At 42.7% G+C, this 24378-nt stretch overlaps 1 protein-coding gene across 1 annotated transcript in view; it reads left to right on the top strand.

Moving 5' to 3' along the window:
* Positions 1-24378, top strand: part of MEMO1 (mediator of cell motility 1) — a 152050-nt gene that overhangs the window by 24934 nt on the left and 102738 nt on the right. The window contains exon 2 of the mRNA XM_078649282.1: positions 9249-9330. Within this exon, the coding sequence (XP_078505408.1) occupies positions 9249-9330 (82 nt within the window). The remainder of the gene's footprint in view (positions 1-9248; positions 9331-24378) is intronic.

Below are 24378 nucleotides of genomic sequence, written 5' to 3' on the forward strand. Positions count from 1 at the left end.
CATATTAAATATGGAATCAAACCACATTCTTTGGATGATGTCATCAGTGATGTCATTCGAGATGTCATCAGTGATGTCATTAGTGATGTCACTGAAGATGTCACTTGTATTCAGTCCCGCAGGGGCTAAGCACTGAAAATCAATAATGTATCTGGACTCGAGTTTCCTCATAGAGAGTTCATGATTACCACCTCGTACCCCTAGATCCACACAATCAATTACTACCATACGTAATTTGGTTTCGTCCTGCATATGAGCATCAAAAAAGTGTCTAGTGACTGGGTATTGTTTGGTGTGATTCCGTATTGCTCGCAAATGTTCCAACACCCTCTTCTTGGCCTTATGTTCGGTGCTGCCCACATACCACTTGTTACATGGGCAGATTAGCACATATACACTATATGGGGTATTGCAGGATAATTTCTTTTTGATGGTAAATTCCCTAGTTGTACCAGGTATGAAGAGAGATTTGCAATCTCTGCTGAATTTGCATGCCTTGCATTTCTTACAGCATACAAATCCACCAGATGTGATCTGAGCTGACGAGGACTTCCTTTGAACTGACACTGTAAGCCCACAGGGGCGTTCTGTGGTGCAATTTATACAACCTATGCGTTTATTTGAGATCCGCCGATGGTGGCGAATGTAATTGCATTTATATGCCCACTTGGGCACAGCTCTAAGGATTATACGCATCCAATGTGAAGTATGTTGTTACTCTGTCTCCCAGCAACAGATATCCAATCATAGGGGAGCGTACGTGCTTGTGCGTTGTAACATCCAATGAGCGCTATGATTACGGACCAGTGACGAACATGTGATCGCTACTCGGCGCAATATAGATAAGATGATTGTTATATATGATTGAATATTGCAATTTACTTTCAAATGCATTTAAACAACCGTGCTGGCAGTTATATGATTTATCAAGTGGTTTTACACAACTAATTTGATGGGTAATATCGCACTATGTAATCATTCGGCTCTAGTTGACAATCTTTGAATTATTATTATAACACTCGCACGTATAACCCCAACACTGTATATTGCTTGGTTCATGTTATGAGAGATCCAGTAACTTATTATCAACATAGTACAATATGGCGACCATGTAAAGATTTCTGTGAATAACTGTTTTTCACTGGGTGTGTTTGCAGCACTTTAAAAATGGCTGTCATTGTTTGGTTCGGCGAGCGTGAGCAAGCCTTATCGGCGAAACGCGTCGCACTTTTTCATTCTGCCATTAAATTTTGCAACGAACTCCGTGTGTCCTGGTTTACTTCGCTACTTTGGAGGTAATTGGTGTGGATTTGCAGGCCTGTCGGTGGCCTAACCAGGACCGCGCCACGACAGCCCAAAGTGCACAGACCGGCACTGGAGGAGAGAGAATATATATATATATATATATATATATATATATATATATATATATATATATATATATATATATATATATTCCAACACAAAGTGATCCAAGCAGATAAGGAGAGCGCTCCACAGCGTGTGCTGCGCTCAGGGGTCGGATCCAGACCCTGAAATCATTTTTTGCCGCAAAAGGAGCGGCACACCCAGGATATTTTCAAAGCTTTTATTAGAGCTTCACCCCACCAACGCGTTTCAGCCTCAACAGGCTTTGCTCACGGTCAGTTAGTCCTTCCACTCTTTTTCTATTTATACTGGCCCATTATTGCCTTTAGGTGGCATTATGGGATACGTAGTTTTTACACAGTTTCAACAATTTCCAACAAGTTATTTAAAAAGGAAGACTGGTGTATATCACTTTAAGTTTTAGTAAACAGGCGCTACATATTCAATTCATATGGGCGAGTGTAATTCTCAAGGTTCATTTAAGGGAATAGTTCATGTTCGTTTTCAAAGATTGACGGGTATAGTACCCTTTGGTTTTAGAAAAGTCAAAGCTGGTGCTGGTAACAATCACTCTAGATGTACGTGTAGGTCCTCCCCAAAGTTCATTCCTCTTGGTGCCTTGGTGCGTAAACGGATGATTAAGCGGGACTCCATTTGTCTCAGTTTACGAACTGTGTCACCGCCTCTTTCCGTTTTCGTTAGCATTTTGAGTCCATAGAACCTCATTGATTTCCAATCACCATTTTGGCATGCATTGACGTTTTTTGATGTTGCATAGAGCATGTTTTTATTCTTGACTGCTCTGATGTGCTCCAAGATTCTCTTTTTCTTTTTCAACATACAGGTCGTGCTGCCAATATATTTACTTCCACATTTGCATTCAATGACATAAACGACATTTTTCGACGTGCATGTGATCTGTTGGTCAATGTGCAGCATTTTGCCATTAGGTTCCTCGATGCATTTCTTGTGGATGCCGATTTTGCAAGCCTTGCAATTGGAGCAAGGTTTGAACCCTTTTCGTTGATTTGTCAACCAATCTGTTTGTGTCTTGATTTGAAAATGGCTGTTCACCAATTTGTCTTGAAGAGACTTGTTTTTCTTGTATGTTATTTGCGGTTGCGTTCCCACTAGTTGTCCTATATCCGGGTCCCCGGATATAAGATGCCAGTATTTCTTTATTTTATTGGCAATCATTCCACTTTCTTTATTGTATGTGGTTATGAATCTTGGTGGGTCTTTGTCCAATGTTTTTTTTGGTTTTTCCATCAGTAGTTCTGTTCTTGTTTTTTGGTCAACCTTCTTTTTGCAGTTCTTTAAATCTCGTTCCTCATATCCTCTAGATTTAAATCTATCTATCTATATATATATATATATATATATATATATATATATATGTATATATATATATATATATGTATATATATATATGTATATATATCTAGTATAAAGACTCACCCTGGAACTGTGAGGACAAGAGGCATTTTCAAAATACATCGGCATCTAAGGAGGTTTAAATACCGAAACGCGTCATGCCTAAATTTTAATAAATGGTTTTACAAGCCCCGCCGTGTCTCCTCATCGACTTCGACAGAAGGAGGTGGTTTTTGTATATATATATATATATATATATATATATATATATATATATATATATATATATATCTATATCTCTATCTATATAAATATATAGATATATAGATATAGATATAGATATAGATATATAGATATAGATATAGATATATATATTATAAATGTATATCTACAGGGGTGGAAGTGGTAAGTTATAAGGCTGATATATATCTATCCCCTTCATACAATGTTGCTCGTCTGTGGACACTATACTCTCCACCCACCTTTGCTTTATAAATAGATTTGTGCACTGTGGCCTCAATAAATGAGTCTCCTGCAGCAAAATTACTTGGGCCGAACTATAGTATTGAAGAATCAAACACTGCCTCCTTCTTACCTGCAACCCATTCACCTTCCAGCACAAAACTGAAAGGATTTCACCCCCCCCCCCCCCCCCCCCCCCCGCAGGTCATCCCTTCCCCCATATTCCCCAGAACTCACCTTAACCAAATTATTCCCCAGTGATTTTGACCCTGCCTAAACTAAATGAGACCTTTTTTGCCCACCTTGTGTGGAGCCATTGGAGAGCACACTTCAAGGCACCACACAGCAGCATGTAGTTGGCCGTGGCCAGCCTCTATTCAGACAAGGTTCACGGTCCCTTCCAGTGACAGTAATCCTCTTTGTGCTCAGCCGATTTCTCTGGCAGTGTGCATCACGCAGTCCAGGATGTCTGATCCCTCATCACCGCAAGTGTATCTCTGCCCTGCTGACGTATGGTATCAGTAGTTGCACTGTAGTGTGCCTTTGAAGTTGGGTGTGGTTCAGAGGTTCCCCTTTGAACCACAGATGTCTCACCTAAATTTCAGTCCTGTCTGCCATGAGGCCTTGGAATTGAGATCTTTAGTGGGGCCATGACCTGGCTTTGTGGAGGCCAAGTGTTGAAACCTCTCGCTGCAACCTATCCTGCCATTCCAGTTGCATGCCTAATATTTATGTTTATGGCTCCCCCAAGCCACCAGTGTGGACTTGAGCCAAACTTAAAGGCAATCAAAAGAGTATAGCGCAGAGAAATGTTCACTTTCTAGAAGTGGCATTTCTAAGCTATTAATGACCAATCCACTTTTACCACAAGAGAAGATTTGTCACTCTGAATCTAATGATAGTAGACAACATGAGGCTGCTCCACTATAATCCCACCATAGCAGTTTAAAGTAATCTCAGCCATTCCCCCATGTTAACCTATGGGGAGAGCAAACCTCATAGGTAGTGAAAACACGCATGAACATACCTTCCTACCTGGGCACGGAACACATGTGTACCTGCCCTGCCTATCACTGATCACTTACTCCATCTTTCCCTCCATGGCTCACTCTAGGGTAGCGCTAGTGAAAGGCACCCTCTGCTTTGGCTAATGATTTAGAAAGGCCTACCTGAGCATGAGTGCAAATGTGCGCACAAAGGCCTGCAACAGCAGGCTTGAGACCGGTTTAAAAGCACCATGAGGCTACTCCTGCTGTAAGCTAAAACTGTAGTTTAATAGTCATTCAGCAATTCCCCCATGTCGATCCATGGAAAGAGCAGACTTCCTAGGTAGGAAAACCCCACATGTGAATTATTCACTACCTGGGCGGGGAACAAATGTGTACCTGTCCTGCCTTTCCCCTACCACTTGCCCCACCCCTCAGGACTTAACCTAGAGGTGTCCTAGTGGTAGTGAATGGCCCGCCCAGCATTGGCTAATGGCTTAGAGATGCCAAACTAAGCATACGTGTAATTGCGTACACACAGGCCTGCAATGGCAGGCCTGAGACATGTTTGAAAGGCTGTTTGTGTGGGTGGCACAATCAGTGGTGCGGCCCACTCATTTCCAGGGCAGTATCTGCTCTGGGTATGTGGTATACCTCTTTAAAGAGTACTCGCAGTTACAGCACCTAAACCAATCGTGTAAACACCACTTCCTAGCATGTGTAGGACGATCACACTCTTTCACACTGCATTACAGTGGGAAAGTGCCCAGATTCTTAAGGCCAGAAAAGAGAATCTGCAAAAACCAGGAGGTAAAAAGCAAAAGGTTTTAGGGAAATCCTCTAAGAAGGGCCATGCCCAACAAATATGATTTCATTAAGTTCCCTTGCAATGTGATTTTTCTATTCACAGAGCCTATGTGTAGTCCTGTTGCGCAATTGATCCCTTGTTTCAGTTTGATTAGTTCTTAAAGGAGGGACAACAGACAACACATATGGACAAGCTGCCCAGGGTAGGTTTAGTATCACATTATTAGAAGTGTGGTCTATCCTTCAGTTGTCTCTACGTGCTGAACCGCCTGGGTCACTTACTACTCTTGAGCCATGAGTTAAGTGATCGTAAGTGCCAGAGGAGAGTACGCCACCAACTGGCTGAGCTGGTGAATGTGCATGAGGGCGGGCAGGCACGTCTGCACTCTGCACAGCACAGCACAGCACAGCTATATCCAGGGCAGCAACTTTCCCTGGGCAATGCCAAATGTAATCATTATGTCTGGTAAGGGGGCAATTTACACCAATGGAATTTGGTTGTTTCTTGGACAGACGTGCCAGATGGGTTTCTATACAATCCAAACAGTCAAGGGTGGGCTTCAGCTGGTCCTGCAACTTTGCAAGAAATTGTTCACACACAGCTTCTGGACATGACAGCCACACATTCAATTAAGCACCAACCTTAACTCAATGCATCTATGGCTGAATCCAGGACAAAAGCTGACCATTTTTATTTCAGTTTAGCAGCTGATTCTTGCGGTGATTAAATATTGGTGACGCCGAAGGATTAACAGGATTTTCAATAGGTCTGTTGCAGTCACTGTGAGAACTGTGAGGTTTTGTGCCCCCCCCCCACCCCTGCTGGCACTAGGTCACTGGTATCCATATTAGTGCAGCCTCCTGCTGCATCTAATAACGGCCTTTGCTCTAGGTATAATCTTTATTTGGGTTACGTAATTTAGTTTTAAATCACATCTACAGTCCTTTCAGGGATACTGTCTATTGTGGTTATTGGGCGTGATGTTGAGGCAGACCCAGTAGCCTCATGTTTGCCCACGGCTCATGTTTTTTATTGGAAAACTCTCCTGCTAGCAGCCGCGGAAGAGAGTGGGCCCAGCCTAGCCACTTTTGCCTTTGTTTGTTGCAAACCTAGTTTGCATTTGCGGGGACTAGCCCACTCTTGGATCGCTCTTCACCCGGCACCTGGTTAGGTGCATCCCACGCTGTGGGATGTTTAATGCTCTTCTGAGCGTGACTCTGCCTTGGTCCCCTGCTTGCCTCAAAGAAGGATGGTCAACAAAGTCCCTCCCCAGCCTCGTCAACAAAGTTCATTACAGGATAAATGCAGGACGGGAAACCACAGATGAACACTCCTGCGATGCAAGAGCCTAAGAACTCTTATGAGCACGTCACTGCCTCGGGCCCCACCTTGCCTCAAAGATGGCGAGGGAACCTAGTCCTACCCCAGCCTTACCAAGAAAGTTCAATGCATGGCAAATGTGGGCCGGGTACCCTTGGGAAACACTCCCACACTGTGGAATCCTCAGATCGCGCTTTAGCACGTCATTGCCTCAGACCCTGCCTTACCTCATAGATGGCTGCGAAACATAGTCCCACACCAGCCTCACCAAGAAAGTACACTGCAGGGCAAATAGGAACCGGAAAACCGCTGGTGAACACTCCCTTAGAATTTCACTGAAAAAAACAAAGGGTTCAGGGATGTTGCAGTTAGGTTCAGATTTTACAGACAAAAAACCATAGTTATTCAGCAGTTGGTTATCTCAAGTAACTATAACTCTTACCCTTAGGTAACTACAGCTCGCCCTCGCCATGCACTGATAATTAGCCCACACATTACTTCATTTCTAACATCTTCCATGACATCATTGATATTACTGCAACATTTGCTGCAAAACTATTGATTAGATAACTGTCCTAGGTGGGGGAGTGAGCTGTAGTTACCTTAGGGCACACGTTCTAGTTACTTGAGATAACTTTAACTATTGAATTTCTATGGGGTTGTGTGTGTAAAATCTGAACCTAATTTTAACGTCCTAGTAAACTTTGAGGTATATAGATAGATAGATATTTTTATTGCTTGGCTTCTCCCACGACATGAGTGAGGTTGATGACCTAACAGAGAGCCACTGACACATTGGGCTGGAAGAGCAAAATCACCAGAGAAACACCCATATCGAGAGGACCTCTCCTGAGAGAGGTTGCCAAGCTTGAGGGATTTAAATCTTGGTACCGGATAGAAATCCCCCAGACGGGAGATATTTTAGAGGAAGACACAATGAAGCTATTCTACAGTCAACAAGCAGAGCTCGTTCTCCATTACTTACAATTATCCAAGCAGATTCAAATACAACAAACCCATCAGAAGGAATATCTAAACTAGGGGACAGTTCCAGAATAGGTGCCTCTAAAAGCAAGGATATTGATGGGAGACCTGGGACCGGATGCAGTATCTGCCATTTAAAACACTCATTAATAACAGGCTTTATGGGCTCTGTAAACTGAGGGATAAGTGGGAGGCAGATTTAGAAAGACTGGAAGACCTAGATTGGGCAGCTGCTCTGAGGCTTCCGAGGGAGTTGGCTATACGGGCTTGCTTCCACCTTATGCAGCTGAGATTTCTGCACAGGGTCTACTACAACAGATGTAGCCTATATAAAATGGGAAAGGCACCTACACCCACCTGTGTGAAATGCGAGACGGACGAAGCTACATTCCTGCATGCAGTATGGAGGTGCATAAGAGTACAGGAATTTTTGCAGCTAATATTGAATGAGTTGCAACATGTCTTGCAATGCAACATTCTACTAAAACCTCCACTCATTATCCTAGAAATATCCAATGAGGGGGAGTCCTAGTCCCAAACTTATATTTTGCATGCTCGCCCTTACAGTGGCCAACAGGGACATAGCAAGAAATTGGGCTGCATGATGATGGCGAACCGGTCTAATCTAAATATGGAGGCTGAACGGGTAACCTACAAAAGCTGGGTATGCACCTAGAAATTTAGGAAGTAATGACCGTAGTGAAGATTTCCATGGACTGGTGGAATGGCCTGACAGTGGGCAGCGGGACACCACTGCATCTACATCCACTGCTGTGTAATCGGTACACTTTCAACTGGAAGCAATGTTCTGACCTGTGTAAACTTACAAGGCTACTCATTTTGGAGGAGGCGGTGTAAGGTACATCTGCTTAGTACCTAGATAATTCGTCTTAGTGTTAGCTCTGAAATGGAAGCCAGTGGCAGTGTGTGTTTTGTTTGATTCTTCTTTTTCTTTGCTTTTGGCTTTAGAGTGCCATGCGTGAAAGCCAAGGAATCTCCTCTCATATTAAGGCATGTTCTACTTCATTATGACTCAGTTGAATTCTGGGTGGCTGGAACTTTTTAAGGCTGTTATTTAGTGTTTAGAAGTTGACCTCGGTTTCAATCCCATTACCACCATACTTCCAGAGGGCCTGTTGCAATTCTAGTGTCAAAGAATTGTGAAATACTTTATTTTTCCATAATTTATGTTACTAGATTATTTAAAAAATAGGTATTCTTTTTGCTTTGTTATAAAAAAATAGTGCTGAAAATAAAATTGGCAACTATCAGTTGGCATTAAAAAAGCTGTATTTAACAAGTACGTGGCACTGGAAAATTACAATGCGGGGAAACCACTCCTAACTCCTTGATAGTGCAGCGTTCCCTCTTATGAGAAGGGTAGTCACCTGCAACTGTTATTCTTACCGAGTAAGCTTCTCCATTTCAGACTGTCTTCCAGTGTAGTTCAATTTGTTAATTTGCTTTGCATTTGTATTGTTGTTCTATAGGACCCTTCTTCACCTGAGAGCCACTATAAAAGTGGTGTGAAACCTGCACTGAGGACAGCTACCCCTCTTGTAACACTGCAGGTTCTCCAAAGGAATAGTGGGAAAACATTTAGATATGTTAGACTGCTAGTATGCTGTTCCCTACTTCTGATAGCCCTGCCTGGCTGTCTTTTGTTCTACAGTTTTTTTTGTCGTTTGCAGTGGGCCTCATTTTCTCAAGGCAGAATGTGAAGCAAGTGTTTCTTGCCTGTAGAATTGGTGGCTACTCTTCAAAACATTCCAACCACTTAATTGTGGGTTATTTCTGGTGTATTACTTGTACAATATTGTGTTCAAATGGTAATTGAAGGTCCTTAGCAAGGGTTTTGGACCTTTGTGCCAAAAAGCAATTCTAGTACACTGCAGCTCATTAGCTTTACTAAAATGTCTTTTTTTCTCGCTCTCATTTTGTTGTAGGACCTCAATTGAGTGCTCAGTTGGATGGCTGGCTCTCACAAGTACAATCTACAAAACGGCCTGCCAGAGCCATTATTGCACCGTAAGTTGTGAATTATGCTTTTTCTTTTTATGATCTTGTTTTAATATTGTTGCAGCTATTTTATTAATCAGCCACACACTGCACAAACCGCTGTCTTCGTGTATAAATAAATATGCAAATTGGTGACATTTTGTTGCATTGTATATCTAGTCACTCTGACGAAGTGCATTTGCAGACGTGTGCCTCCCTTATTCCGTGGGTCTGCTTGGATGGAAGGTATTGCATCTGGTATGTAACCTATACGTGTATGGCAAAGAAGCAACCAATAAAATGCAGCCATTGTAAACGCTTGGATGAGCACACACAGGGGCAGCATGAAACAATCCATGGAACTGAGCATTGTGCAACCATCCACAGTAAGTGATTTATTAGCTCTATCTGGTGTAACAATGTAGTATCCCAAAGGAGGGAGAGGCTTGGAAAGTCAATGCATTATATGAGGAGTCCTACTGTGGAGAAGTGTGGAGAAGTGTGGCTCAATGGTTAGAGCAGGCAGACCTTGATGCAGAGCTCTGGCCAGGGACCAGGGTTCGATTCCCGCCTCGGCGAGTCTCCGGCTCATTAATTCCCCTGACTGGATATTCTCGTCTCAGTGCCTGTTCTGATCATGGGTCCCACGCTGCAACTCTGGGCAATAGCTTGCTTAGTCTCCACAACGGCCCCAAAAGCGCTGGGATGCCTGGCTGCACCTGGGGGGTGCCCAGGAGTGGACATTTCCCAGGAAAGCCAGGAAGGGTTCCTAAGCGGTATACGGACAGCGCCGGGACACCTCCGGTGGAGGTAGCTGTGCGCTTTACAAATTCCAACATTTATTTATTTACTGTTGTGACCGGGGTACAATTCATATGAGTATCTAGTGCATCCAGTAGTATTGCTCTCAATTAGAAGGAAATGGTAAGGAGGAGGAAAACTGTTACGGTTGGATGGCCAGGAGAGGTATTGAAGGCTATACAACTGGGTCCAAGAGTCAATCCAGGAGCGGGTTTGTGCATTCCCCATGAGTGGGTGATACTAGGACTGAGATGATAAAGTTGGTGTCTAGTTGTATGAAGAATGTAGTTGAATTAGGAGGACAGGAGGCCGTAGGAAGATGAGTGATGGGCTTGGCCCTTTCTGCAGGGTCATCCCCAAACCTTTTGCCTTCACTCCTCCATTTCTGCTGAATTCATTTTAATTGGCCATAGGACTCTGTGCACTTTCCCATTGAAAACCAGTTCTAAAGTACTTGTGATCTCGCCGTAAAACATGTTAAACTGTCTTACACGTAGTTGGCATATTTAATTTAATTGAAAGGCCCTAGTTAAATGCCACTGCCTACGCTCAGGGCCTGTAAATTAAATGCTTCTAGTGGGTCTGCATCACTGGTTGTGCCACCCATTGCAGCCTGTGTGTGCAGCTTTTAAACTGCCATTTCAACCTGTCAAAATAAACCTTTTGACAGTTCCAAACCTTTGTTTCTGATACATATGTCAACCCTAGGGTAGGACCTGTACAGGCCAGAGAGTAGAGTGCAATAAATTAAAAAAAGTAGGACAGGTACTCTTAATATTTACATGTCCTTGTAGTGAAAAACTCTTGAATTCATGTTTGACTACTGCAAAGCCTACATTTTCCATAGAATAACATTGAAAGATACCTTATAACATTGTATACGTGCAATTTCCAATTGGGAAAAGGTAACCAGTTCATGTTTGATGTCTCTGGAATCACAATTTAAAATGCTTACTTATGGTGACATGGATTTTAAATTGCAATTCTGAAAAGGGTGCTATTCGAAAGTTGGCATTTTCTTGCCTTCGCCATTTGGTGCCTGCAGCCTATCTCTGGGTCACATGACAGGGTGTAGCTGACAGTTGGCTGTGTGTATTTCTCCTAGAAGCCACACACAATGGGGAGCTTAGGTGTGGCTGCATGGGCTATCACTGGCAGAATGGGTAGGAGGAGCTGGGCTCAGTCACACTTAGAACAAACAGGATGTTTACCTGTGCACACCCTATTTTAGTGCTGAATAAACAATACTTGCAGTTGTTTAAATTAGTATGCGTGCTGTTTGGTGGAAGGGCAGCCAGCCCAATTAAATGAACAACAACGAGTGGGGAAACCACTGGTATACCAAACGCACAGCGTAATTTAAAGTATAACAATGAAATCACATAAAACTTAGCTTTTTTGATAAACGTAAACCAATAAAGAATTCACTTTTAAGACCAAAGTAATTCAATTTCAGTAATCATTTTCATTATCATGAATTACATAAAAAGTTAGATAAACTGGAGAACCTTTCTTATACTACAAAAAAGTCTTCACAGTGTTATTGTTAGAAAGCAATATGAGCATTACTGTCAATTTACAAAACTGTCCGTCATGAATGCATTATATTGATGACACAACGAAAAATTTGATAAAAAAGCCCAATGCATTTCGGGTAGATCCCTTCCTCAGGGGCACTGTGAAAAGAAAACGGTAAAAAACAAAGAAACAACAATGAACAGTTTGCCCAAAATTTATATGTACAACTATTATCAGTGACATGATATTCTCAAGGTGCTTGCTCATTCAACGTCCAGTCAGCGTGCATCAATATTGAGCAGAAAGGCCTTATGTGTTATCTAAAGGTCAAAGAAAAAAAGAAAGAAAGAAAAAAAGTGCATCCAGAAAAGCTACCATAAGTGTGACTACATAAAGAATGTTTGGAGTCTGTGCATATATATACACCATGCAAAGAACTCAACCGTGAATTATGAACCAATTGACTGCCAACGACAACTTCTTGTCGAAAGTCAACTCACTGCGTTTTTCAGTTGTGTAAAAAACTGTTAACATGGGAAGCCTCGAAGAAAATATAAATCAAGTCCTCTGTGTATATATGAAAATAGTGAGTTGTCATAACACAGAGGTCTCAAGATCTAAAATACCAGTCGGTGTTAACAAGTAAACAATCAAGAGTTATACACTTACAACAAAGGATGCGGCTGTGAGGACCTTCGTACAATAATTCTAACTGGAGATACTATATGCCCAGATGCTGCACTGTTGCCGACTCTACAACAGACCTGAAAACACAACGTAACTCCCATTAATATGGTTGTCACACTCAACAAAACGAACCAAATCCTCATTACATTAACACCGGTGTTCGAAAATAAAGACTCACCGTATACTAATACATTTGGCGAGTCAATTGGTCTGTTTGATCCAACCAGAAGAGTAATGTTTATCTTCGTGTTTTCACAATCTGTAACACAATGATATGAGACCTTAAGCATGTGCTTACACGCGCTAGATCGTAACATTTACTCTCTCAATATATATCTAGGACGGATGTACGAAAGTATTTAAAAGCTCACCGCGTGGTGGAAAATCGTGCGCTTGTTGTCCATGAAGCTTCCCAAGAGTAAAGATTCGAACGCTGCCAAACGTCCGCGTGCTAATGAACGGGCTAAACCATCATGAACATCTAAATAGGACTGGCGGGATGCCGCCATCTTAGAGTGGTGTGAGTTGTAGAAATCGTATTACGCTGACAAAACCAAATCACCAACAATAATTGTATGCAAAATATACAGAGTGACTGAGCGAGTTGGTAATCGCCAGAATAAATACAGCTATGAAACAGAATATCGCATAATACCGCCTCAATGTGGTTGGACCGACACGGAAACAGTAACGAGAATAACGAGAAGTATCTGGAGATGCAGCTGTCAGCATGTGACTTCTGCTATATATGTGATTAGTCAAGCATAGCTCTGCTCATTGACACGAAATAAAACATGAAGGAACAAAAACATGAGAAACTGTCAAATCGATGGGGGAAAAAAGGAAAAAGGAAAAAATTCAAAACACCAAGAGAAAAAACCGGAGGAAAAGTGATAGTGATGTAGACATTAACCAAAGGATTTGCTAAAACGTGCAGATGTGATGAAAATTTTGACCAAAAGACAAACCCATTTACAACACTACATGCAATAGTAGAAAACCATCACAAGAAACATTGAAGTTCGATCCTGTCATTGAGCCCACCTGGTACCAAAGTTTGCAAGTGCTTAATCCACCAAGCTTCTCTTTGTGCGAGTAGTGTGGTATGATTCTGATCAGATCGTAAAGATAAGGACTCCAGAATTGTGAATCTCATTTGTGCGTTAGTGTGCTGGTGTTCTAGCCAATGTGAAGAGAAGTACGATTTAGTTGACTTAGTCCGAAACTTACTTTTGTGTTCGGTGACACGTACTTTTATTTTTCTTGACGTTTTGCCTACATATAGTAGTCCGCAAGGGCATTTTATCGCATAAATTACGTTAGAAGAATTACAGTCCCCATTGTATCTCAGTGTGATTGCTTTTCCTGAGTGTGGGTGATGTATCATATTGCCAGTTATCACATTGTTGCAATGCACACAATTGAAACACTTGCGCATTCCGTGAAATTGTTGTTCAGTCTCCATTTTGGTTGCAAAATGTCCTTGATATTTACTGAAATTCAGTGAGCGGGGTTATCCCTCTGAGATCTTGACTGAGGCACTGACCAAAACGCATGCAAAAGAACGGGATACTCTACTCATTTCCAAGATTAAAGGTCCGTCTAAACGTCATGTCTTTGTATCAAAGTACTCCACCAGATCACACGCGATTAAAGGTATCATCAAATCAAGATGGGAATTACTCAAACAGGAACCAGATTTCAAAGGTTTATTTGATGAGGAACCACTTTTCGCGTATACTCGCAGTAAAAATATCAAGGAAATTTTGGCAACCAAAATGGAGACTGAAACAACAATTTCACGGAATGCGCAAGTGTTTCAATTGTGTGCATTGCAACAATGTGATAACTGGCAATATGATACATCACCCACACACAGGAAAAGCAATCACACTGAGATACAATGGGGACTGTAATTCTTCTAACGTAATTTATGCGATAAAATGCCCTTGCGGACTACTATATATAGGCAAAACGTCAAGAAAAATAAAAGTACGCATCACCGAACACAAAAGTAAGTTTCGGACTAAGTCAACTAAATCGTACTTCTCTTCACATTGGCTAGAACACCAGCACATTAACGCACACATGAGATTCACAATTCTGGAGTCCTTATCTTTACGATCTGATCAGAATCATACCACACTACTCGCACAAAGAGAAGCTTGGTAGATTAAGCACTTGCAAACTTTGGTACCAGGTGGGCTCAATGACAGGATCGAACTTCAATGTTTCTTGTGATGGTTTTCTACTGTTGCATGTAGTGTTGTAAATGTGTTTGTCTTTTGGTCAAAATTTTCATGACATCTGCACGTTTTAGCAAATCCTTTCGTTAATGTCTACATCACTATCACTTTTCCTCTGGTTTTTTCTCTTGGTGTTTTGAATTTTTTCCTCTTTCCTTTTTTCCCCGATCGATTTGACAGTTTCTCATGTTTTTGTTCCTTCATGTTTTATTTTTATACCTACATTCGTGTCAATGAGCAGAGCTATGCTTGACTAATCACATATATAGCAGAAGTCACATGCTGACAGCTGCATCTCCAGATACTTCTCCTCGTTATTCTCGTTACTGTTTCCGTGTCGGTCCAACCACATTGAGGCGGTATTATGCGATATTCTGTTTCATAGCTGTATTTATTCTGGCGATTACCAACTCGCTCAGTCACTCTGTATATTTTGCATACAATTATTGTTGGTGGTTTGGTTTTGTCAGCGTAATACGATTTCTACAACTCGCACCACTCTAAGATGGCGGCATCCCGCCAGTCCTATTTTGATGTTCATGATGGTTTAGCCGGTTCATTAGCACGCGGACGTTTGGCAGCGTTCGAATCTTTACTCTTCGGAAGCTTCATGGACAACAAGCGCACGATTTTCCACCATGCGGTGAGCTTTTAAATACTTTCGTGCATCCGTCCTAGATATATATTGAGAGAGGGAATGTTACGATCTAGCGCGTGTAAGCACACGCTTAAGGTCTCATTTCATTGTGTTACAGATTGTGAAAGCACGAAGATCAACATTACTCTTCTGGTTGGATCAAGCAGACCGATTGACTCGCCAAATGTATTAGTATACGGTGAGTCTTTATTTTCGAACACCGTTGTTAATGTAATGAGGATTTAGTTCGTTTTGTTGAGTGTGACAACCATATTAATGGGAGTTACGTTGTGTTTTCAGGTCTGTTGTAGAGTCGGCAACAGTGCAGCATCTGGGCATATAGTATCTCCAGTTAGAATTATTGTACGAAGGTCCACACAGTCGCATCCTTTGTTGTAAGTGTTTAACTCTTGATTGTTTACTAGTTAACACCGACTGGTATTTTAGATCTTGAGACCTCTGTGTTATGACAACTCACTATTTTCATTTTTATATATACACAGAGGCCGTGATTTATATTTTCTTCGAGGCTTCCCATGTTAACAGTTTTTTACACAACTGAAAAACGCAGTGAGTTGACTTTCGACAAGAAGTTGTCGTTGGCAGTCAATTGGTTCATAATTCACGGTTGAGTTCTTTGCATGGTGTGTGTATATATATATATGCACAGACTCCAAACATTCTTTATGTAGTCACACTTGGTGGTAGCTTTTCTGGATGCACTTTTTTTCTTTCTTTCTTTTTTTCTTTGACCTTTAGATAACACACAAGGCATTTCTGCTCAATATTGATGCACGCTGACTGGACGTTGAATGAGCAAGCACCTTGAGAATATCATGTCACTGATACTAGTTGTACATATGAATTTTGGGCAAACTGTTCATTGTTGTTTCTTTGTTTTTTACTGTTTTCTTTTCACAGTGCCCCTGAGGAAGGGATCTACCCGAAATGCATTGGGCTTTCTTATCTAATTTTTCGTTGTGTCATCAATATATAATGCATTCATGACTGACAGTTTTGTAAATTGACAGTAATGCTCATATTGCTTTCTAACAATAACATTGTGAAGACTTTTTTGTAGTGTAAGAAAGGTTCTCCAGTTTATCTAACTTTTTATATAATTCATGATAATGAAAATGAATACTGAAATTGAATTACTTTGGTCTTAAAAGTGAATTCTTTATTGGTTTACGTTTATCAGAAAAGCAAAGTTTCATGTGATTTCATTGTTATACTTTAAATTACGCTGTGCGTTTGGTATACCAGTGGTTTCCCCACTAGTTGTTGCTAAGTCACACTTACCCTTTAATAGGCTCTGTCCTATCTTCACACAAAAGGCTGCACACCCCCTCTAGTTAGCCTGAAGCCATGGCCAGTAAGGCAGGGCATCCTTGCACTTCAAGTGCACATCCGTCTATAAATATTGTACCTCATACACAACCACTTACACTTCTGGACCTGTGGATACTATGCCAGGAAGGACTGTTTTGATGCTGCTACAAGGACTGCCACTCTTCTAGACAGCTGCACTAAAGGAACTGCTGCCCTCTTGCCTGGGAAAGAAGAACTGGACCTGCAACTTCATCTTGAACCCGGGACCCCAGAGTGACTCCACAGGCTAATTTGCTGGCCTCCTAATCTGAGCCTCAGGGACCTAAACGGCTCTTTAATATCCCTGGACCCAGCTGCAGCAAGGTACTGACCTGCAAGCAGTGTCTCTCAGATCCTGAACCCTTGGTGTTCAAGGGCGCTGAAATCATACTTTTGGGCTCTTCTCAACCGCAAATGGGCCAATTCGCAATGAGACCATGTAGCTTGTACTGCAAATCAGTGCAAAGCTCCATTAGCCCGACTACGCACTGCAGCACTGGCCGCTCGTGGGGGCTGCCACTGCTAAATTCCAGGAACACCCACCTGCTCCTTGTGCTTTGCCAACAGCTTCCAGCAAAGCTCCCCCTGCTCCTTACATCCCTCTGGTAAAGCTTCAGTGGGACTATCCTGGGACTGTATCCGAACTGCGCTCCATCACCATTGGCCTGGACTTTTTAATTTTACTGAGTCCATCGCGACCAGATATGCTGAATTGTTTTTTTGGGGCCATATTCACTTTATTCTTTAAAAATGTATACATCTTGTTCTACTGATTGGATTTTTGTTGTTTTGGTCTTGTTTTATTGATTAAAGTCTGCTATATTTTTCTAACCAGTTATGGGATCTTTTGTATGCTGTTGTCACTGCTTTACTGTTTGAAGTGTTGCATAAATACTTTACACATTGCTTCTAAGTTAAGCCAGGCTTCTCTTTGAGTAGCTACCAATACATGTTAATTTGGGGTTTGTTTGCTCCTTACCCTGACAAGGATTGTGGTTGCTGCTTGCCCAGGGCTTGCACCCCATCAACCATAAACCCAATTTCTCGCAAGGGGGGATAGAGGTAATGGGTAATGGTGTAATAGGGCAGGGTTTCAGGCCCAAACGCTCACAGGCCCAAATTGGTATGACACCCTTAATCTCTCCATCCTTTATCTAGGAGTCCATCCTTGCCACTTAGAATAAGGAGACAAGTTGATAGAGACATCACAGAGAAAGATTATAAGGGCTTGGGGCTGTAACATGGCTTCAAGTCAAGCTCTTTTGAAATACAAAAGTGAAAGAACTACCAGTTGTTCAGAAGTGGCCTTACAGCATGGCAAAGAGGGAGAGCCCCAGGAGGGAGGGGGCTGTGGCTCAAGCTTTGGTGCAAGGGAGAAATAAAAGATAAATGTCAGGCTGTAATGAAAGAGAAGAGTGCTTTTAACACCTTGGCTGCTAGGGAGATTATCCTGCAGTGCTGCAGACCCTTGTTTTTCCATTTTTCATGACGAACTCAGCTCGTCATGAGCACACGAGCAGTGTACTGCATGACGAGCTGATCTCGTCATGAGCATGGAAGGGGTTAAAACACAGTACTGATGTGCTACAGTTTTACCAGAGGTTGACCATGAAATCTGTCCCGTAGCAGCAGGCAGCATTACAATTAAATGTTGAGGGTCAGTCAGCACTTAGACGAGAATGAATGGGAAGGGAACTTTGTAGAGTCACCATAGGGCCAGGTACCACCTCACTGTACTAGGTATCAAGATGTGATCATTCCAAGTATTTAGCTCATCATCACTAAACAAGCTTGCAACCAGCATATATGAATTTAAGCTGCAGTTTGGATAAGAAATTTAAATGAAGATCAAGGCTGTCTTCTGTTCTCCAATGCATCCTGGATGACGAGAAAATTAACAACTATGTCCCAAACCCTGCTAATTTAATGTAATGCTGTAGACTAATTAAGAATAATCGTTTGAGGCGGGTACATTGAGATCCAGGTTAGCTCCCCAAGGGCACATGGTAAGGTGCAGTAATGTAAAAGGTTTTAATAGTTTAAGACCGGTAGTCCAGATAATTGTAGACGATGAGTGAGCATAGCGAGTTAGGGAAACTATTACTATCTAATCAAATGGATGGGCGAGATGTGGCCGGGCATCATCTGAGAAGGCTGCATTGTAAAGGTGCTCCAGTACCCGTGCCTATAATCCTCTCACTCTGAACTCCATTTGAAGAAGAAACTTCAGGGGTGTGAAAGTACTTTGAGAGGGCCACTCCAGTACTGGGAAATAAGTGAAAATATTAGGTGTCTGAGCCAATAGGCACAATAATAATGAAATAATTCGGTGCTGGTGCCATGCATTGCCTATTCTCAGATTGGATCCCTGGAGTAGAGCGAAGTGAATGTCCGAAAAGACGGTGCATCTGACGACAGCTGGTGGTGGAAGCAGCAGCTCCTAAAGAAAGCACCAAAGGTAAGTCTACGGATTATGGCTGAGAGAGAATGAGCAGCCCCCATGAGACTGCCGGTCCTCAGATGAGGATCGAGAGGTGCGGCGGGTCAGCTTGTAATCCAGCACCCTTTGGATCACTGTAATATGCTGATCAAAATGAAAGGCAAAAGTATGTGTGGGGCGTACAGAAATTGGAGAAATTGAGAGCTTCATACCAGTGAATTCGCGGGGCGAGCTGTTGGGCCTCCCATGTAGTCTTTAAGACCTCAGTGTAAGCAAGATCTGGTGGGGGGGGGGGGTAGCGTTGAGTGTAGTGGGAGATGGTGGGCAGGAGGAAGTCTGAATAGCCACAGTGTGCCAAATAGGCTGGTTTCATGATTCCTGAGATGGGGGTTTTGATCTGCCTTGTCCTTCAAGTCTGGGTTCACTGGTAAGCGGAAGACAGGCTGGAGCCTTAAATGTTCCCTGAGCAATGAAATACATTCTAACCTTGGTGAGGGACTCCAGTAAAGCCCTGGAAACTAAAATGGATACTGTAGCTGTTAGCTTAAATCTTCTGAGAGAGGACTTCAAGAAAATCTCATACCATGTTAGAAAAATAGAAAAGAAGTCTAGGAAAGTGTAAACTGAAATAAAAAGCATCAAAGTGATCTTTAGGTTACAGACAACCTCACTACACTTGTCTACCAAGGTGGAAGATATGAAAGGGCACTCCAGACTCCGCAATAGACTCATCTTAAATGTACCTGAAAGGTTCAAAGGCCAGTTTGCTGAGCAAAGATACTCCCAACACAATTGCCTGTCACATTTGCCTCTTTGGAAAGTGAGCTCTCTCAAGAGCAATCATCTATAGTCACCTACAAAAGCTTATCGCCCTTTCAGGCCCAAGAATAGTTAGTGGTAATAAAGAAGCAGGCGTTCTCACCTCAGAAGAAGCCATCCCAGACTATTGACAATGTGACCCAGCAGGTATATAAGCAATCCATATGGACGTAAAATTATCACCTGAGACCAACAGCTGCTGTAATAGGAGTTTGTAATCTGACCTCGAAATCTATTAGTGCTACACTCAAGGAAGTGGGGGCTCTGTTTGATTTTAAGGACAGGACATTATAGGCTCAAGTAAAGTGAGGGGTGTATGGGACACAAAGGGAATGAAATTGTTTCAGAACATGGGAGCAGAGTTCTCTTTACATGACTCCCAGCACTATAGGTACCTGCAGTGAAGCATAGTATGCAGTCATATGAAGATAAAGTGATAACTTTTCACATTTCTAGAATGCATAGTCACAACTGAACTGATTTAACCGAAGGCAAATTTCAAAATATGTGAGACTGTAATTAATAATTCCCCTAGCAGATTGGACAGTCTTGAGCAATAAGTAGGAATACTGTGTAGGTACAACAGAATGTGCAGACTGGGGAGAGAAATGTAGGTATCCCTGAAGGTGGCGGTATGATCAGGATTCATGCTGGTTCAATTAAAAATCTTACAATGTGCATGTACCACAAACTTACACCACAGTTTTAGTTCGGTATACCCCGGAGTGTTTAAGGGGGTATGGGATTGAGGGAATCTTCTGTGTAGATTATGAGAATGCTCCCGATAATAACTTTGTAGGGCAAGATTGGGTCCCACTTGTTGGCAGTAACTGAAATTACTGTCAATCTGACAATCATGCTCCGCTTACTGGGGATCTGGAATGAAAATTCCCTGAAACAATGTGGGGGGAAAACAATACGAAATTGTAGTGGTACCCACCATGAGGGATATCACTAATAGTGTCAGACTTTGAGACATGATATGAAAACATTTACTGGTACATGATGCCAGATAACGTTTTTTCCTAGCAGAGACTACTCGAAAAAGTTTGTGAAGATATTGGGGTCAATGGGGTGTTGGTCAGGAATCATAACGGACAGATGAACTTCCCTGTTCATATCACCCCTGATAAAAGGAACGTTAAAGAACGACAGGCTCAAGAGAAGAACTCAGTACAAGAAACAAACTTAACGTTGACCTGTATAGGTACTCATCACTGTCATTTTGATATCATGGCCCTTTTATCCATACTAATATTATAAAGAGAGAGCCCAAACCTTTGAGGCGGGTAATCTCCGTAACCACAGCACCAATCACAACACCCAATACAGCGTTGGAAAGGGCAGTTGCAGCAGAAGGACATAGGCTATGCAGACGGCATATATATATCTATCTATCTATCTATCTATCTATCTATCTATCTATCTATCTATCTATCTATCTATCTATCTATCTATCTATCTATCTATCTATCTATCTATCTATCTATCTATCTATCTATCTATCTATCTATCTATCTATCTATCTATCTATCTATCTATCTATCTATCTATCTATCTATCTATCTATCTATCTTATAGCGCGAACTTGACCCGACCTGAATCAGGTATCAGAGCGCTTTACATAGCACCAGTTACGTCACATGAGGACACACATTCATTTTTGTTAGGCACGGGAGATTAAGTGATTTGCCCAGAATCACAGGATGTTTGGCGCCGTTACCAAGACTCGAACCCAGATCCCCAGGTCCGAGGTCAATCGCCTTAGCCGTTAGGCCAACTCCTGTATACATTTAACAAGTAAAAGAACCGTGCCAGCAAAGTAGTCCCTTGTGGGTGTGTCTGCGTTGTGCTGTGGGCGTGACTAATGCTGGAGGCGTGTGGTACGGCCATCACATCGTGGGCTGTGGACGTGTGCTGGGGGTGTGACAAAGGCTGGGGGCGTGTGTCCGCCCTTCATGCCATGAGAGTCGAACATACAAGCGCCAATTACGTTGCTGCGCAGCATCAAGGGGCACACTGGGGGCGTGAGAAACGCTGGGGGTGTGTGCTACGTTCCGCCCTTCATGCCATGTGGGTCGTACATTAATCAGAAGATCGTTTGCTGTGGCCATGTCATGGGGGCGTGACAAACGCGTTCACCTGGAGGCCTGGTAAGTAACGTTACTGCAGCCTCTCCTGCGCGCTGTTACTGAACTCTCTCATTCAACGAAATTACACGCGCCTGCTACCATCAACCAGGGCTCTAGCCGGGATAAGGCGGCGGATCAGTAAACTAATTACACACGCCTGATAACACCAACCAGGGCTGCAGCTGGGTCTCAAGCGGGGGAACACACGCCTGCTAACATCAAACAGGCCTGCATCTGGGCCTCAAGCTGGGGAACTCGCAAATGAGCGTGTCTGCGGGGACAATTACTGCAGCCTCTCCTACTCGCTGTCACTCAGCTCTCTCATTAAACGGATTTACCCGCGGCTGATAACTCTCTCATTCAACGACATTACACGCGCCTGCTAACACCAACCAGGGCTGTAGCCGGGCTCAGGCGGCGGAACACTACACCAATTACATGCGCCTGCTAACATCAACCAGGGCTGCAGCTGGGCCTTCTCCGACCCTATTCTAATGAAACAAAAAATGTTGTCTACCGCAAGATTTTAAAATAAATTGCCCTTTGCCAAATACACAGATTCTATTTCATACCCAGACAACGTCGGGACGGGCTGCTAGTAATAATATATAACAGGACTTCTGAAATGTTGTTCTGCTCATGTTTTAGAGAACTAATAATGTTTTTTTAAAATTTTAATTCTCGCTCACTATCACCCAAAGGTTTATAGTATGTACCATTTTATAACCCACTTTTTAATTTTTTACCTTATTGGGTCCGCTGCATTGGCTTATTTGTTACACTTAAAATGCAAATTAGCTCTTGTTTATAGTGACCGAGGAATAAACAGTGGAATTAGACAATCACAAGTTTGTCTGTGCTATTCACAGACACATTGTTTAGTGTGCACGGGAGGGAAATCAAAGCCAAATTCTATCGCAGACCGTACCTAGTACAGAGCTGTGCGCCACTGCTACCTACTTTGGTTGGAATTTTTCTTTGTATCCATATAGCATCCATTTGCAAAGTATATGTTCAATACTTTTCTGATCTTTTCTGTTGCAGAAGGTATGTTTCAGGACCTTTGTTGTTGTGGCTGTATTTATGACTCATCTGTTTGTACGTCTGTGTGTTGGCTGTATGAATAAATGATTATTATAGCAATTTCGGGCCATGCTGGCTGTAAATCTCATCTAGACGTGTAACGGTCCATTTTCTGGTAAAATGAAGTACATCTTTTTATCAAGTGTTTGTAATTTGCTTTATTGACTTTAAGCATACTAAATATTAGCATAAGTTTACCAAACACTAAACCACTCTCCTTTAGAATCTCCCAGCCCACTTCACTCCTCATATATATCACTTAAAAGTTAAACTGTTTCAGTTTAGTACCATGAACTTCAACAACCATTATTGTATTAATGTCTGCCTGCAGTTTGCGAGCTCACATATAACTGCATTACATACCTTAGCTGTCATAGAACTCTGCTTAGATGACATTTTATTTATATTTATATATACATACATACATACATACATACATCCATATACTAGCAGCCCGTCCCGACGTTGTCCGGGTATGAAATAGAATGTGTGTAATAGGCAAGGGAAATTTATTTTAAAATCTCACGGTAGAGAACCTTTTTAGCATGAAGTGTCACAATAGTTAGGCATGTGTGTGCAGATACTGTGTGTACCTCGGAGTAAGAAGTATTAGCAGATGTCTCTAGTGTGTATGTACTCCACTTCCGTAGGTAAGCGTGTGTGAAAGTGCATTCAGTTGTAAATTTCGTGTCCCCGCAGGCACGCTGAATCGCGTCATCCCCCGCTTGAGGCCCGGCTCCAGTTTTGTTTGATGTTGTGCTTGTGGTGTAAAGTCGTTGATGCAGAAAGTTGTGTGGGTGACAGCGCTAGCTAGAGACGCTGCGCGTGTGGTAAAGCGCAGTCAGTTCAAAGGTTAGTGTCCCAGCAGGCGCGCTTAGTCGCGTCATCCGCCGCCTTAGCCCGGCTCCAGCCCTGGTTGATGTTGTGCGCCTGGCGTCAATTAGTTTATGCAGAGAGTTGAGTGTTTGACAGAGCGCACGAGACGCTGCAGTTAGTTTCCCCGCAGGCACGGTCCTTTATGCAGATAGTTGACTGGCTGACAGCGCGCAGGATACTGTACAGTTATTGTCCCTTCAGGCACGATCAGTCGCGTCTGCCCCCGCCTAAGCCCCGGCAATTGCCGCGCCCATTGGCCACGCCCCTTGCTCCCGCGCAGTTGCCGCACCCATTGGCCTTGGCCACGCCCCCGGCCCAACGTACATGTTTGTTTTCCACACGCCCTCAAGGCACACTTTTTTTGGGGGAATGTGCCGCGCGATAATTGCCGCGCCCATTGACACACTCCTTGCTGCCGCGCAATTGCAATTGCCGCACCCATTGGCCTTGTTCACGCCCCCAGCACAA

This window comes from Lissotriton helveticus, chromosome 6, assembly GCF_964261635.1.
Source record: "Lissotriton helveticus chromosome 6, aLisHel1.1, whole genome shotgun sequence".
Taxonomy (NCBI): Eukaryota; Metazoa; Chordata; class Amphibia; order Caudata; family Salamandridae; genus Lissotriton; species Lissotriton helveticus.